The sequence below is a fragment of the Rhipicephalus microplus genome, chromosome 3 (assembly GCF_043290135.1).
Source record: "Rhipicephalus microplus isolate Deutch F79 chromosome 3, USDA_Rmic, whole genome shotgun sequence".
In the NCBI taxonomy this organism is placed as follows: Eukaryota; Metazoa; Arthropoda; class Arachnida; order Ixodida; family Ixodidae; genus Rhipicephalus; species Rhipicephalus microplus.
In genome coordinates this window covers 45320537-45338440 of record NC_134702.1, presented here as the reverse complement: position 1 = coordinate 45338440, position 17904 = coordinate 45320537, and the positions used below count along the sequence as shown (strand labels likewise).

At 47.0% G+C, this 17904-nt stretch overlaps 2 protein-coding genes across 5 annotated transcripts in view; one reads left to right on the top strand and one right to left on the bottom strand.

Moving 5' to 3' along the window:
* The first annotated feature begins 2454 nt into the window (after positions 1-2454).
* On the top strand, positions 2455-6573 carry LOC142802963 (uncharacterized). 3 transcript variants are annotated; one of them, XM_075888047.1, is made up of 4 exons: positions 2455-2816; positions 3186-3651; positions 4324-5488; positions 6255-6573. In XM_075888047.1, the coding sequence occupies exons 1-3, from the start codon at positions 2791-2793 to the stop codon at positions 4381-4383; spliced, it is 552 nt and encodes a 183-aa protein (XP_075744162.1). In that variant the 5' UTR covers positions 2455-2790; the 3' UTR covers positions 4384-5488; positions 6255-6573. The 3 variants fall into 3 exon arrangements, with proteins under 3 accessions (XP_075744162.1, XP_075744161.1, XP_075744163.1); XM_075888046.1 differs by having other exon boundaries at positions 2455-2846; XM_075888048.1 differs by lacking the exon at positions 4324-5488 and having other exon boundaries at positions 2455-2846.
* Positions 6574-13294: 6721 nt separating this feature from the next.
* Pgd (phosphogluconate dehydrogenase) overlaps positions 13295-17904 on the bottom strand; it is a 62854-nt gene continuing 58244 nt past the window's right edge. For both annotated transcript variants that reach the window (XM_075889399.1, XM_037426509.2), the window contains exons 11-12: positions 14895-15117; positions 13295-13571 (exon numbers count right to left, since the gene is read on the bottom strand). In XM_075889399.1, coding sequence (XP_075745514.1) covers positions 13452-13571; positions 14895-15117 — 343 coding nt within the window. In that variant the 3' untranslated portion in view covers positions 13295-13451. The remainder of the gene's footprint in view (positions 13572-14894; positions 15118-17904) is intronic.

Genomic DNA, 17904 nt, shown 5'->3' with positions numbered 1-17904 from the left:
TCACAGCGTCACTGAGTACGGCCTCTCTTTCGCCTACAGAAACGCATCACAAGTGGCGCGAGACCTCGAAATTCCAGAGGTGCTTTCCACGATTGAAGACCTCTGGGACCGAGCCATCCGCCATTACGGATTTCTTTCCATCGAGCGCTTACTTCTTCGTCCACTGCGCAACTCTCAGTGTCGCCCACCAGAGACCCACTGGTTCCCGATGGTCACTACACGTTGACAAACTGGACTTGCCAAAGGAACACTTTATGGACTGCCGTTCATGTACATAGCATTTGTCGCCCTCTTTCTTTTTTTCATATGCGTTCAAATGGCGCAAAGCGCTAGGGGGGGAGCCCTGTAGTGCCATCATCACCATCATCATTTTTTCCATCACCGCGCCGCGTCTCTCGCGCAGCTGGCGCGAGCTCGAGCTGCGCGAGAATTAGAACGAGCTGACACGCCTGGCGTGGCGGACGCTGGTAGCCGACGTGGCTCCGCTTCAGGCCTGCAATAAAGTGGCGAGATCGGCACGGCCCCATCGGCCGCCTTCGACGTCATCTCACGTCTCCTCTTCTCTCGCCGCTACAGTCTAAAACATTAGCGCCACAAGTAGCGTTGGTAGCTTGCGCTCTTAAGTGGGACCTCGTGAAGACCATGAAGTTCCATTCCTGCATTTTGCAAGTCCCTTATTGATCTGGTAAAAAAATGTAAGGAATCTTTCGAGGTAGCTTATTGGAAACCGCAGCGTCAGTTTTAAATTTACCGAAGGCACCCGTCATTTCGTCTCTGGCTACACCGGCAAGCACTTCATGTCTGGCTTCAGTGCCTGACGCACCCATACACATGAACCTGTGAAGTGCTCGGGCTTAACAAATGAAGGGTGGACAATATCAAATGTTCCTCCTGTGTCACGCAGAACCTTGCAACTGATGTCGTTAACCTTCATGTCATATGTATAAGGTATAAGTAAGTCACTCTGTGGTTAGAAAATTGACAGACACTGTTGGCTCTCGAAAACCGCGGCTGCGATATGGCCTGGTTGTTGGCATTTATAGCAGACCAAGGGTTGTTTTGCTTCGAATTTGGAACTTCCAGGTTCACTTGCGTTAATTACATGCCCATGGGAGTAAGCATCTGGTTTTCCTTGGTAGGTGTATCGCGTTCCATTCTGAAACTTCTTAAATGCTCCCGCTGGCTTCTTTCTCTGTTCATCCTAACTTTCCACTCTACTGGAACGTTACTCGCCTGCCAAGCTAGCTGCCATTTGCAAAGTCTCGACGTTTGGCTTGTTCTGAATCTACATGCGCATTTGGTCCGAAATGTAGGCATAAAACTGCTCAGGCACAGACAGTTCAACAAGACGTTGTTTGTCCGCGTATGCGTTGGCGCTCTTAAGCCCTTCCTTTAACAAGCTCATGGACCTGTAGGTGAATTCGGAGAATGACTCCCCTTGGACACGCTTCGTGTTACAAAACTTCACCCTCAGGGCTTTTGCTGACAAGTTCGCCTCAACTGAAGCTTAACTTTATCGTAATCACGAGCAGCTTCGTCTGGCATTCTCGCGATTACATTGGCTGCCTCATTTGGGAGCAAATTCAAGAGGCGTTGCGACCAAGTCCCTTTTATAAGTGCTGCTCTTGTACACGTCCTCTTGAAGTTGACTAGATATAAAGTGATGTCACTCCCGGCCTTGAAAGGTTGAATGTATCCACGCATGTCGAAACTATCATTTCGTTCAAAGTTATGCAACTGCATCTCTTTTAACTTCAGTTATACTTCTCGATCTTTAAATTTTTTCGGAGACTGCTTTCCAACACTCCTCAACTTCGTCGGCGTTTGCTTCGCATTTGGATATCGCTTCAATAATTTCAGGCTTCCACATCAACTTCTGCACAAGGATACCGAGCTCTTCAAAAAACAACACTATAGGTTGGGTTTCGTTAACGACGTGAGGATCACTCATGCTGTTAACAAGTGTCACTTAGCTATGTACTACTATTTAGCAAATTCAACAACTACAAAGAACCTCGACTACCAAGTGAATGCTGCAATGCTCTCAATGAAGTCAAGTAAGCCGAGCTCTCGCCAAACCGGACACTAAGGTCGCCTCCGACGCACGCTCCATATCGCCGCCACCAGCTGTTACGTATTCGGCGGCCGGACCACAGCAGGCCCAGGAACCGGATGACTCAAGCAGTGCCAGGAAGACAAATCGCGCCTTATTCAGTTTATAAGCTCTACGCGTTTATAAGCGCTACGCGGCCAATCAGGCTTTGGCAAGAAAGAAAACAAGATAGCACTTCAAGCGGGGCAATCCTACCGGAAAGCCCTACCATAGAAAAGAGGGCGAGCACTGAATATATTTTACACCCCGCGCCCTGGACCACTTCGCATATGAGCAAGGGCGGTGCGGTGCCCCATTCGATACCGTATATCTCGGGTCAGCTCTTTCTGGGAGCAAGTGTCCGCGAAGCAGTGTCATAGTGCAGAGCGCTCGCTCGTTACTCGAGCTAAAAAGCGTAGTCGGCAGCTGTGCCAGTCTCGATATAGCAGGTTCACCTGTCCTGCCCGATCCGCCTACGACAGGCTCTTCTGCAATGGGTACTCCAGGGGCCACTCCGCTGAAAGGCGTGACTAACTGGCGAACGCAGACATGCGGAAGTCGTATGCTACCAGTGTGGTCAAACTTGTCACGTGATGTGGCACTGTTTGGCATGCCGTAGCGCAAATACAGGTCATTCGGCAAAGTTATGTGGCCGTCGAAACTAAACACTGGCAGTGTGTCGCAACCCTCGGCCATCAATGCCATGGGCGGGGAACGCCATCCGGTACGTATACAGACGAGGAACAACCAGCTGGTGAGTCAGTCATAGTCCCCTCTGTTTGCCACATAGCACAGGCACAGTCGCCACAAACTATAATGAACGTGAAAGCACTAGGACGTATCGAACCAACCCTTTTTGATACTGGCTCGGGAATCTCTTTGAAAGGTGACGCGTAGCTGGAACAGTGTAACGCTTAAAAGCTGAAGCTTCGTAACGCAAATATTTATTGGAGAATGGAATCGAACCATGTGTTAAACGCTGAAGCTTGTGTTCATTTGCGGATAAGCTTTAATCGAAAAACGAAGCGCCAGCAATTTCTTTGTCTGTCTTGTCTATCAGTGCGAATGCTTATTGGCTGAGATTTTATTGCAGGCGAGGGGTTCACGCTCGACATTCCGGCAAGAGGCAACCGCCTGCACGGACAGTTCGAGACAACGCCCTTCGCGGGGAACACAGGCTCCGTGCCAGTGCCAGGAAACACGGAAGGCTTAGAAGCCATGCAAACCACCTGTCGGACTGCTTCACGGTCACGGAACACCAGGGGAAGCAGTTGGACGCCACGCTCACGCCGTTTTCGGGAATGTTCACAGAACGGCCCAGGATGACCGACGTGTTAGTGCATCGCATCAACGCTGGGGACGCCCAGCCTTGGCGTTGTAACCCGAGACCACTGAGCCAGCACAAGCGATCTCTTCTCGATAAAGCGCTTGACGAGATGTTCGACACTAGAGCTGCGCGACTCTCGGAAAGTCCGTGGGCATTCCCAGTGGTACTGGCACCAAAGAAAGACAGTACGGCATGCCTTTATGTGGATTACCGCAAGATCGACGCGGTCACGGTGAGATTCTTATCCTATACTCCAGCAATATCGAGCATAACCTACGCGCTTGGAAATGCGAAGTTCTTCACCACTAATAATTGTTCTCGTGGGCACCTGCAAATCCAAATTCACCCTGACGATATCCCGAAAACGGCATTCTCATGCCATAGAGGCATGTTTGAGTTTGTGCGTATGCCTTTTGATCTTTCTAACATGCAGTCCGAGTTCCTATCAGCGCATGATGGATATGGCTGTGGGTGATGCAAAGTACAATTGCGCACTTTGTTATCTTGATGACGGTACGGTGTCTTTAACCCTTGCATACTGCATCTTTAACACTTGCATACGGTTCTACGGCGCATGTCCGCAGCCGGTCTAACAGTTAATCCCAGAAAATTGCAGCTTGCTACTAACAAAATCAACCTGCTTGGGCGTGTTGTTGACAATGGTGAACTAAAGCCAAACCAAGATAAGCTTCGCGCAATTGCAGATTTTCCGCGGCCCCGAAACACTAAGATATTGCCAAGGTTTCTGGGAATGAATGTTTTTTTTTTTCGCGATTTCATTGCACAGTGCGCAGAAAGACGCTAAATGCGGCCCTAGAGAAATGAGCAACAAGCTGCTTTCGGCACGCATTTGAGAGCAATGCGTTCCTTCAGAGTCCAGATCTGAACAAACTTTTTTTTGCAGGCCCATGCAAGTGATTTTGGCCTTGGCGCAGTCCTTTACAGAAATGCGCCAGCGCTCTGAGGTCCGTTGCTTTCGCAAGCCACACTTTAAGCGGTGTGGCGCGCAACTACTCGGTAACGAAGAAGAAGACATGCCTGGCCATCGTTGTTGCATTAAAGAAGTTTGACATGTTTTTAGATGGGACTAAGCTTCTTATTCAGACTGATCATCAAGCATTTTGTTGGCTGAAACAGCTACCAAACCCCTTCGGACGTTTGGCCCGATGGGCGCTTACGTTGCAGCGATGCGATTGCGTCATTGAGTACAAGGGTAGCACTAACACAGTTGCTGACGCACTTTCACGTGCGCCGTTATCTGTGGAACCCCAGATAGAGCCGGAAGCAGTGTGTGTAGTCACGACGCCACCCGAAAGTGTGCATTCCCGTTGGGGTACTTTGGTGACAAAACGGGAGCTTCTTGCAGTGCAGCAGAGTGATGGATTCTGTCGTAAAGTGTCAGAAAAGCTTGCGGATCGTGATCCAGCTGACACAGGGAGCAACTAGGAGACACTCCTACCTACTTCGGGATGGAGGCATCTTGTTCCGGTATTTTCTCCAGGTGGACAATAGTAATGCAGAGTCACCATTTTGTGTTGCTATTCCTCGCAAACTTCGCAAGATCTTCGTAGCGTAGTACCACGACGGTGCCTTAGCTGGTCACTCTTCAGGGCAGAAAACTTCCGAGAAGCTGTGACGTATAGTAACTTGGCCAGGCATAAAACAGGATGTGTTTCGCAACGCGCGTTCTTGTTCAGTTTGTCTAAAGGCGAAACCACGAGATGGTTTACCGCTATAGGACCGATGCAATCAGTTGAGAGTACATCGCCTTGGCAAACAGTAGCATGTGACGCAATGGGTCCATTCCCACGAGTCCGCAACAAAACCTGCTTGTTGTGACTGACCGTTTCATCAATTGGGTCGAATTGTTTCCTTTACGTAAGCTGACTTCGCACAAAGTATGCGACTGCCTTCAGCGAACCTTCACCAGGTTTGGATTCCCTGCCCAGCTGATCACGGACAACGCAACGCACTTCACCAGCAAGGCGTCCACGGATTCCTGTGACGCCCTAGTAATTCGTCACAATCGCACATCTGTGTATCACCCGCAAGCTGACATCACTCAAAGGGTAAATCAAAATAATAAATCTATGCTTGTCACGCATGCCACTCGTCACAAGAACTGGGATCTGAAGCTGGCAAAGATATCATTTGCGGCTAGAACGACAGTGAATCGGTCCGCAGGTTACACTTCTGCGCACAATGCTCCGACGCGTGCATCGACTACTCGGAAACCTTATGCAAAGTTTGCAGATGACCTGAGACACCTGCTGACTGGTGCAGTACAACAAGCTAGATAGCACCTCGATGTATCCCGCATAGAAAAAGTCGGACAATATGATAAGCGTTGGAAAAACATTAATTTTGAGCTTGGTGACTTGATGTTGACACGCACACACCCGCTAAATGATGCTTCGAAACATTTTTCAGCTTCCCTAGCAAACAGGTGGGACGGGCCTTATAAAATAACTCGAAAAGCCAAGTTTCCGTACATGCTAACAGGTTTCACGACTAATGAAGTGTATGGCCCTATTCATGTCTTAAACCTCAGTGTTGTTTTTTTGCACACCATTCAGCTGCTGGGTATCCATACATTTCACATCGGAGCCTGGCCGCCCAGTCACTAACACCACCGAGCAAGGGGTACAAATTTGCGTCCGCGGTAGCGTAGCAAAGAGGGATTTTAGAAGATGGCGTATTTCCTTCCTTGGTTCTTGCTTTTTTTCCCCTCCCTGGGCTGTTATGTCCGCCTCGTTGTTTGGCGCAATACTCAAATACTGACTTTGGTAGCAAGATAGAAATATTTATTGGTTTTTTCATTATTCCTCACCACAGGGTCCCTGCAGTCGGACATAACCTGCAGACCTCCGGTCCCCAGCCAGCCTTTTCGAGGGGGGATGCGTGGGAAACACGCGTACCGGCTATCAAGAGATGGCGCCACGTGTTGCGGCGCGCGTGGTCCACTTGCGCCCTTCAGCAAGACTAGCCTGCACGCTGCGCGGCGGACAAGTGCCTGCGCTGCAAAAAAATGGATGCTGTCAGCCAAGCTGGCTTACTGCTGCTGCTCGAGGATCATTATCACCGTGCCGCTGACTCGTACCTGGGCGAACCCTGCCGTATGCCGCCTTTAGATAATTAAATTTGTTGTAGCAAACCGGACACGCGTCTGGTTGACCTCCCTGCCTTTCATTTCTTCCCTCCCTCCTCCTCCTAAATTTGTGGAGCCTCCGTTGTCCTTTCTTTAACAGTGAACGGGACGCAGCAAGCCCAATAACTACACGGTGTAGCTCTATATCATAATATTACTCGTCACCTTACAGTCTCCAGATCACATGCATAGCCGTGAGACATGTGGATTCTGAAGCAAAATCGGCACGGGGAAGCTTCACTGAATGTACAACTTATGTGCGCGAGATATATCTAACGTTGAATGAACATTTACATTGTATGTGTAATGAATTGGTGACAATGAAGTGTTTTTTATACCTCCACAATGCTCGAGTAAACCAAAGTGATTTTTATGAATATCTATTTCTTTATTTCTGAACAAAAAAAGGTTATAAAAATTTCGCTGATGGTGACTAGATACAGTATCAGCATTCAATGACGAAGAGGCGGACATCTAGACGAAGATGTCACCCTACATTGTGACGATCTCGTCAAAAGCGAAACTCCCAATGCCACCAGCTACACGTCAGCTTTTTTTTTTTTCCGAATAGAGAGAATACTATGCAGGGCATGTTTATATAACGATCAATACAAGACTCACTGTTGGACAACTGGTAGAACGTCACCTTCGAAAGTTGGAGGTGTGGGTTCAACTACCAATACCACCGGCTATGCCTCGGCATTTCTTTTTTTTTTTTTTTCAGGTGCGGAGGGTAGTAGGCAGTGGATGATTATATGAGAACCTAAACGCGATTAACTCGAAGTATTGTTGAAGGTCACCGTCCACAAGGGGTTCATCTTGTAGGCACCGAAGCTTGCCACATTGGGCAGCAGGCGTATCATGGTCAGCGCATCCCGAACATTTTCGACCCGACTCAGACATCTTCGTCTAAAATGACGCTATTATTAACAATTAAGATTTCATTTTAACAACTGAAGCAATATAAACTGTTATTTAACGCAATCCGTGACTATGTTTCAGCGGCTCATAGTGTCTGCTGCCAACACTCCACCGGAGCCCATGATCCTGCGATCCGACCACTTCGACGGCTGAATGCAGCTTGGCCGTCGGCGGATAACGCTCAACTTTCGTGTGACGTCCCACCTTGTAACGATCAGACTTCAACGTGTATATGTCATTTACGAGCTGGTACATTTGCTTCATTGAAATAGATACCAAAAACCGGGGGAAAAAGTTGAGGCCCTTGTCATCTATGATAAGGCTCCACTTTTTTCTGACGTCACACCTTGTCACAAACAAACTGTTACGCGAAAAAACCTTGACACGCGTGAAAAAGTAAAGTACCTTGAATTAAACCCCTTTTGGCACGAAAAGGGACCATTTAGAGAAACGAGTAGCGCCGATTTCACGCAGCACCAAACAGAGCAACTGCCACTGCCAACGCGGTGCTAGTGACGTCATGCGGACGTCTAAGTGCCCGCCTTTCAGGGCCGAAAAGTAGCTGCGGGCCTTATTTCAAACTAAAGGTTCCCCTGATGCGTTTCCTTCTCCGCACTAAACGTCGAGAAGCAGACGGAAAAGTTGAAGCACTTATCACCCATGATAAGGCCCAACTTTCGTCTGACGTCACACCTCGCAACGAACGTCTACCACACGTATGATAGCCTTATACCGAGCTAAAGGTTTTCCTGGTGCGTTTGCTTCTCCGCACTACAAGTCGAAAACCGTCTAAAAAGTTGAGGGCCTTATCACCTATGATAAGGCCCAAGTTTTGTCTGACATCACACCTTGCAACGAACTGTATGCCAAGCGTGTAAGAGCCTTATTTCGAGCTGAAGGTGCCCCTGGGGCGTTTGCTTCTCCGCATTACATGTCGAAAAGCAGTAGAAAAAGTTGAGGCTCTTATCATACATGATAAGGCCCAACTTTTGTCTGACGTCAAACCTCGCAACGAACGATCTGCCACGCGTGTAAGATCCTTATTTCGAGCTAAGGGTTCCCCTGACTGGCTTGCTTCTCCGCACTACATGTCAAAAAGCAGTCGAAAAAGTTGAGGCCCTTATCACCCATGATAAGGCCCAGCTTCCGTCTACATCGAAACGAACGTCTACCACGCGTATGAGAGCCTTATTCCGAGCTAAACATTACCCTGATGCGTTTGCTTCTCCACACTACATGTCGAAAACCATTGAAAAAATTGAGGCTCTTATCACCTTGATAAGGCCCAACTTTGGTCTGACGTCATACCTGGCATGAATAACCTTATTTCGAGCTAAAAGTTTCCTGATGCATCTGTTTCTCCGCACTACATGTCGAAAAGCAGTTGAAAAAGTTGAGGCCCTTATCACCTATGATAAGGCCCAACTTTTGTCTGACGTCACAACTCGCAGCGAACGATCTAGGAGCCTTATTTCGAGCTGAAGGTTCCCCTAGTGCGTTTGCTTCTACGCACTACATATCTAATACAGTCGAAAAAGTGTAGGCCCTTATCACACATGATAAGACCCAAGTTTTGTCTGACTTCACAACTCGCAAAGAATGATCTGCCACGCGTGTAAGATCCTTATTTCTAGCTAAGGGTTCCCCTGATTGGCTTGCTTCTCCGCGCGACATGCCGAAAAGCAGTCGAAAAAAGTTGAAGCACTTATCGCCCATGATAAGGCCCAAGTTTTCTCTGACGTCACACCTCGCAGCGAACGATCTAGGAGCCTTATTTCGAGCTGAAGGTTCCCCTAGTGCGTTTGCTTCTACGCACTACATATTTAATACAGTCGAAAAAGTGTAGGCCCTTATCACCCATAATAAGACCCAAGTTTTGTCTGACGTCACAACTCGCAAAGAACGATCTGCCATGCGTGTAAGATCCTTATTTCTAGCTAAGGGTTCCCCTGATTGGCTTGCTTCTCCGCACGACATGCCGAAAAGCAGTCGAAAAAAGTTGAAGCACTTATCGCCCATGATAAGGCCCAAGTTTACTCTGACGTCACAACTCGCAGCGAACGATCTAGGAGCCTTATTTCGAGCTGAAGGTTCCCCTAGTGCGTTTGCTTCTACGCACTACATATCTAATACAGTCGAAAAAGTGTAGGCCCTTATCACCCATGATAAGACCCAAGTTTTGTCTGACGTCACAACTCGCAAAGAACGATCTGCCACGCGTGTAAGATCCTTATTTCTAGCTAAGGGTTCCCCTGATTGGCTTGCTTCTCCGCACGACATGCCGAAAAGCAGTCGAAAAAAGTTGAAGCACTTATCGCCCATGATAAGGCCCAAGTTTTCTCTGACGTCACACCTCGCAACGAACGTCTTCCGCGCGTATGAAAGCCTTATTCCTAGCCTATAATGTTCCCCTGATGCGTTTGCTTCTCCGCACTGCATGTGAAAAAGCAGCCGAAAAAGTTGAGGCCCTTATCACCCATGATAAGGCCCAAGTTCTGTCTGAATGCAATGAACTGTCTGCCAAGCGTGTAAAAACCTTATTTCGAGCGAAACTTTCCCCTGATGCGTTTGCTTTTCCGCAATACATGTCGGAAAGCAGTTGAAAACGGTGACGCTCTTATCACCCATGATAAGGCCCAACATTTGTCTGACGTCACACCACGCAACGAACGATCTGCCACGCGTGTGAGATCCTTATTTCGAGGTAAGGGTTTCCCTGATGGGTTTGCTTCTCCGCACTACATGACGAAAAGTAGTGGGAAAAGTTGAGGCCCTTATCACCCATGATAAGGTCGAACTTTTGTCTGACGTCACATTTAGCATGAAGAGCCGTATTCTGAGCTAAAAGTTCCTCTGATGCGTTTGCTTATCCGCACTACGAGTAAAAAAAAAACGTCGAAAAAGTTGAGGTCCTTATCACCCATGATAAGTCCAACTATTGTCTGACGTCACAACTCGAAGCGAACGTCTACCACGCGTGAAAGAGCGTTTTTTGGAGCTTAAGGCAAGGTATATGTAAACTGGTAGCGTGACTTCCATAGAAGCTCATGCGGCCAGTAGTTGGTGGCTCGTTGCTACCGTCGCCGTCTACGTATGGAGGGAACAACTAACAGCAAACAAAAAGTAAAAATTTAACGTCACAACCGGAAGCGGTAGTGACATCGTGCGTTTCTTTCACATGGCGCGAAATTGAAAACTTTCCAAGTGCTCACCTTTTACGTGTCGTTATAAATACGTGATATTATTGAACCTTATGGCTCGCTAATTGCTTGTTCGAGAGAAAAGAAATACCAAGAAGAACTATTAAGGAAGCAAAGTTGTTTTATTAGCCGCATGGTGCACTTGCAATTGCACCGATAACTTTAGAGATGAAAATGTGACCGTAGAGTATTTTGTTGGTGGTAGTGGTGGTTCGAGGAAGAATGAGACGCCCAATTTCTGCAGCCCATTAGGGAGCACGGCGCAGCGTCTTGGGGAGGAGGAAGTGAGAGAAAAGTGATAGCAGTGAAGGTGTTATAGGTTTAGTGGCCAGGCGAACATCAGCACGGGCGGCAAGCCGGCAGCAAGGGCAGAGGTGGCAGCGGTCCCGGTCTCTCGTCGAGGACATCACCAGGCTCCGCAATCCTGGCAGATGGACGGGACGGAAATATGAAGTGCTCCAGTGTGGAGGCAGGAAGACCCTGTCTCCGATAGGCTGTGGTGAGTCTCGAACCTTCCTGTGCCAAGGCAGGGCAGGCACAGCGGAGGTGTTCGAGGGTCTCGGGGTCGTCGCAGCGGCCGCAGGCCGCGATCCACGTGCAGCCAATCCGCAGTCTCAGCAGGGCGGCTCGTTCCCTCCTGGCTAGGCTCTTTTTTGGCAGGAGGTTCGGTACCCGTCCGCTGGCCATTCGCTGGCCATTCGCTGGTCTGTGTGGACTGTGACGAGCAGCTTCCTCAGACAAGCCTGCGAAAAGTCCCTGCGAGGGAGGGCGTCCCACCCACTTGACTAAGCAGCAACCCTTGCATACCGTGAGCATACCCGAGCCATATGAATGCTTCGTACAAGTGCTACCAGAATTTGAACAGAGAACACTCTCTATCACGGTATTGGTTGAATATTTTGCGATGGTGAAATAAAAGCCCTTTGTGGGCACAACGGGTCATGCCTACGTGCAGTTTTTTTACACATAAAGCATATTCTACTCTTCAAAGTTGCTTCAATTTCACTTCGAACACAAAAAAAGAGATATTCGCACGAGCTTACTTCCATTTCTTAAAACAAATGTGCAAGTTATTTCGGGCGCATTTAAACCGCCGCATATGTTTTATAACCAGTTAACAGTTGCATAACAATGCCAACAGCCACATGGATATTAGCAACACTAGAAACGGTAAGCTTATATGAAGCGTTGGTGCTCGCGAGGATTTATGTAGCCCTGCACCTTGCTACATAAATCAATTTTAACGAATGACGCGGATTGACGCCTAACTACAATTGACGTTAACCAGAAGTGACGGCTGCATCATAGGAGTGCGCATGTAATGTTTATAAAATTTTATAGCCAGAACTGCAACTGCAATTTACGTTTCACAAATTCTCTACTTGAAAAGTAGTTCCGAGACCTGTCGTGGCTCCGTGGTTGTCACAAGCGAGCGCTCCGAAAAAGCGCGCGCTGCCGAATTATAGCGACAGTAACGATACCAAGCGCAGAGAGGCGCCTCAAGGTCAACGATAAAGAAGGAAACAAACATCCAAAGACTCCCTGGGCGCGCCGTTTCTCCTCCCCTCGGGAGCGTACTTCGCCGACCGACCTCCTCACATCGGCGGCCGAGCAAGCCCTGGAAGGTTCTCGAGGGAAAGGGGCGTGGTGATGCAGAGTTGCGTCATGTGTCGCGGACGGCCCTCGAAACGTCTCGCACTTTCCCCTGCCTCGGTGCAAATGTCCTCGAAAAACTAGTCTTCTGCCAGCCGTACAATCCAGGTGTTATCCTCGGCCACCCGTGGTGCTCTCCTCGTACCATTTCCGTCCTCGCATGATAAATGCAATGCAGGCTTGTTTGAACAGGTTTCATTTTAAGACATCACTGCTGGCATGCCATATGTTCGTACCTTCACGATATGTCAGCATTGTTTTGGTCGTGTGTGGTACTGTGTAGCAACATAGTTTGCAAAGAAAAACCATTAGATAGACATTAATGTATTTCATTGCGTAGGAGGGTCAGTGGTTGTGCGCATGTACTACTGGTGTGCCAAAGTAAACCCCCGTCAAAGTAGGCAGCACCATATTGTCAGCAGAGCGCTTTTTCTTGCGTAGCATCGCACTTTCAGTGCAGCCCAAGAAATACTAGGGTGTTTAGAATTAGATATCTATGTATTTTCTAATGTTTACCTATTGATATTGCACCTCAAGTATGCCTAGTCTTTAATTTTTGATTGACAATGTTCACAAGTATAAATGCAGCCACCAGATCAAGATGACTGGGCGTTCAGCAAGCGCTTCAACTTGGGCCGGGTGAGCAAAATGTGTGACAGACAGACAAACAAAAAGAATGACCTAAATTTTTCTATCCATGTATTTCAAGAGACTATCATCGTTGAAACAATTCGAATTATTTTCCAAAACACACGACGGAGGATTTAGAATTGCAACACGTCGCGCCGCAGCACATGGCGTCAAACGACCTGGCCACAAAGCATACATCCTTTAGCTAACTAACGGTGAGCAACCTATATACACCATTTGCTGTTAATGGTACACAGAGCTCATCACTTTTCGAATAGTGTCTTTCAGCTCACCTTGAACAAAAAAAAAAGAGCAGCCACAAATCATATGTTAAAAAAATTCTTTATTTTAACCACAAGATAAAGACTATATACTTCAAAACTGGTGTCAAAAAGTGACAAGCCTTCTGGGTAAGGAGGGGACCACGTTTGTAAGGGGCATTTAGGGAGGGGAAGGAGATTTTAGCCCGGGCGGCAGAGATCACGCGTTGTAGGACGACGACGAGACATCGCCGCCGTGGCCGGTCCAGTTCGTGTGGACGAATTTGCCTGGCTCGGAGAGACGCTCGTACGTGTGTGCCCCAAAGTAGTCACGCTGAGCCTGCAATGAATAGACATTAATGGGTTTTGAACACTTTTCCGAATTATAATTGAGTAGTCTTGTGATTATTGCACGACTTTTCAAAAATCACGTCACAAAATGTTTTGTACCTGTCAAGCAGAAGCAGTGTTAAGAGATTTGTCGAACAATTTAAGCACTTTTTCTTGTTTTACAAGCAGTTTACTTTCAGTGTGATGGCGAGAACATGCGCTAGCACGGCGGCCACGATAAATATGTAGCTGAATATGTTCAAATCGGCCAAGGGCAGTTGACTTGGGTATATGGTGCTGTAATTTCAGTACATTGCATCATTTGTAGAGTAAAGAGGGAGAGATTTCTAGGCGACTGAAAAATCAAATCCAGGGCACGTGCTGCTCACTATAACATTGGTCTCTCGTGTTCTCAGGAGCCCCAACTACTGTTAATCAGTGTTTTTTGACCACACGCCCATACAGTGCTACAGGGCCCCTTTAAGCAGAGTAAGGTTCAGTTCTGGTCGAACAGCGACAAGGTTATCGGGTAGTATGTCGAGAATGGTGCATGAAGTGAGGCTGCATTGTGTTTGTAAAGCGGGCCTTAAATGAGCCGATTGATTTGATTGGTACATGGGATTTAATGACCCAATACGAACCACTATATGATGAGAGAAGCCATAGTGGAGGGCTTCGAAAATTTAAACCGCATCGGGTTCTTTAACGTGCACTCAAATATGAGCACACGGGCCTACAGCATTTTCGCCTCCATCGAAAATGGAGCTGCCGCAGCTGGGATTTGATTTTGCGGCCCGCGGGTCAGCAGCCGAGTACCTTAGCCACTTAACACCGCAACTGAGGGCCTTAAAAAAGCTGATACTATTTATGTGCATAAACTTTATATGGAATACTAGCAAGAAGTAGCAAGGTATATAAAATATATTGCCGAGTGATTATGAGCTATATATCTAAAAAGCCATCAATTTATTACAACACGAACACGAAATCTGAAAGCAGCTGTTTAGAGGCACTTTCATTTTGCTGTATATGAGGCACGGAATTCAGGGCAGTGTTAGAAATGACCTTCTGCTTCAACAACGCGAATGGCGGGATCCCCTTGCAGGCACAGCGCACCTGCGCATTTTGGTGTTCATGTCAACGAGCCTCTGCTTTGTAATACAGTGTTGATAATTTCAGAAAACTATCTGAACTATTAGGTGCCCATTTGCAATAGTCCTGCAGCATTAGTTTATATACCCAACCTACACACATAATGACAGAAAATAGCTTGAAATGAAAAAAGCTATTTAGCTGGCCTTAGACTACCATTTGTCACACTCGTAAAGTGTACCTGAATAAGGTTGGCCGGCAGGGTGTCCGAGCGGAATCCATCATAGAAGGCAAGCGCAGTGCTGAACGCCGGTGTGGGGATGCCTAGCTGCGCGGCAGTGGCGACCACGTGGCGCCAGGAAGTCTGGCAATCGCGGATGGCATCCACGAAGAAAGTGTCGAGCAGAAGGCAGCTCAGCGAGGGGTTCTTGTCAAAGGCAGCCTTGATGTTGCCCAAGAAGGCGCTGAGGGCAAACGAGAATAACACAAATTACACGTGTGCTACCTCAACAATGACGTCTCTGTCAAACTTTTAATATATTACTGGCAAGTCACTACTGAAAGTGATGAGAGCACTTGAGCCACTTGCTTTCAAGACTGCAATAATGTGAAGTTGTCTTCAAGCCGCTCGCTCAAATAAATAAAGCAAAGTACCAATCAGTCATTCATCATCATCATCATCATCATCACCATCACCATCACCATCATCAGCCTGACTACATCCACTGCAGGACAAAGGCCTCTCCCATGTTCCGCCAGTTAACCCGGTCCTGTGCTTGCTGCTGCCAATTTATACCCGCAAACCTCTTAATCTCATCTGCCCACCTAACCTTCTGTCTCTCCCTAACCCGCTTGCCTTCTCTGGGAATCCAGTCAGTTACTCTTAATGACCAGCGGTTATCCTGTCTACGCGTTACATGCCCAGCCCATATCCATTTCCTCTTATTGATTTCAACTATGATATCCTTAACCCTCGTTTGTTCCCTAATCCACTCTGCTCTCTTCTTGTCTCTTAAGGTTACACCTACCATTTTTCTTTCCATTGCTCGCTGCGTCGTCCTCAATTTAAGCTGAACCCTCTGTAAGTCTCCAAGTTTCTGCTCCGTAGGTAGCTAAGTACCAGCATTATACAGCTGTTATATACCTTCCTCTTGAGGGATAGTGGCAATCTACCTGTCATAAATTGAGAGTGCTTGCCGAATGTGCTCCACCCCATTCTTATTCTTCTAGTTACGTTATGCTTGTGGTTGGGCTCCGCGGTTATTACCTGCCCTAAGTAGACAGTCTTTTACAACTTGAAGTGCACTATTACCTATCTCGAAGCGCTGTTCTTTTTCGAGATTGTTGTACATTACTTTCGTTTTCTGCAGATTAATTTTAAGACCCACCTTTCTGCTCTCCTTGTCTAATTCCGTAATCATGAGTTGCAATTCGTCCCCCGAGTTACTCAGCAATGCAATGTCATCGGCAAAGCGCAGGTTACTACGTTACTCTCCATTAACTCTTATTCCTAACTGTTCCCATTCTAGGCTTCTGAAAATCTCCTGTAAGCACGCGCTAAATACCATAGGGGAGATTGTGTCCCCCTGCTTTACACCCTTCTTGATTGGTATTCTGTTGCTTTCTTTATGAAGCACTATGGTAGCAGTTGATCCCCTGTAGATTTCTTACAAGATGTTTATAGTATATACTTCGTCTACGCCCTGATTCCGCAGTGTCTGCATGACGGCTGATATTTCTATTGAATCAAATGCCTTCTCGTAATCTATGAAGGCTATGTATAGTGGTTGGTTAAATTCTGAGCCTTTCTCTATTACCTGACTGATAGTATGAATGTGGTCGATTGTTGAGAAGTCTGTTCGAAATCCTGCTTGTTCCTTTGGTTGATTGAACTTTAATGTTTTCTTTACTCTGTTAGCAATTACCTTTGTAAATAGCTTGTATACTACAGAGAGCAAGCTGATCGGCCTGTAATTCTTCAAGTCCTTGTCATCTCCTTTTTTATGTAATAAGATGATGTTAGCATTTTTCCAAGAATCTGGTACTCTTCCCGTCAGGAGACACCTCGTAAACAGGGTGGCTAGTTTAACACTATCTGTCCTCCATCTTTCAGCATATCTGAAGCTACCTGATCCTCACCAGCAGCTTTGCCTCTTTGCATGCTCTCAAAAGCTTTTCTGACCTCTATCATTACTGGTGGGGTATCATCTGGGTTGCTGCTAGTTCTTATAGTATTAAGGTTGTGGTTGTCCCGGATACTGTACAGACCTCTGTAAAACTCCTCCGCTATTTTAACTATCCTATTCATATTAGTAGTTATTTCGCCTTCTTTTTCCCTTAGTGCATACATCAGATTTTTGCCAAGTTTCCTCTTCACTGCTTTGACGCTTCCTCCATTTTTCAGAGCGTGTTCAATTCTCTCCATGTTATACCCTCTTACATCGCATACCTTACGCCTATTAATCAACTTCGAAAGCTCTGCCAGTTCTATTTTGTCTGTTGTACTTGAGACTTTCATGATTTGACGCTTCTTAATGAGATTCTTCGTTTCCTGAGAAAGCTTGCCCGTGTCCTGTCTAACTACCCTGCCTCCAACTTCCACTGCACACTCCGTAATGATACTCGTCAGATTATCATTCATTGCATCTACGCTAAGGTTGGTTTCCTCACTAAGAGCAGAGTACCTGTTCTGAAGTGAGAATGAATTCCTGTACTTTCCCTCTCAGTGCTAGCTCATTGATTGGCTTCTTGCATATCAGTTTCTGTCGTTCCTTCTTCAAGTCTAGGCGAATTCGAGACCGTACCATTCTATGGTCACTGCATCGTACCCTGCCAACCACTTCCACATCCTGCACGATGCCTGGGTGTGCACTCATTATAAAGTATTTCGTTCTTATTTTTGCCATTAGGGCTCCTCCACGTCCACTTGCGGTTTCCTCGTTTTCAGTAGAAGGTATTCAAAATCCGTAAATTATTGCGTTCTGCGAATTCTACTAGTAGCTCTCCTCTGGCGTTTCTAGTACCGATGCCATAATTTCCTACTGCCTGGTCTCCAGCCTGCTTCTTCCCTACCTTTGCATTAAAGTCTCCCATCAGTATAGTATACTGTGTTGTTACTTTATTCATTGCTGATTACGCATCTTCACAGAAGCTTTCAACTGAAGCGTCATCATGGCTGGATGTAGGCGCGTAAGCCTGTACCACCTTCATCTTGTATCTTTTATTCAGTTTAATTACGATACCTGCCACCC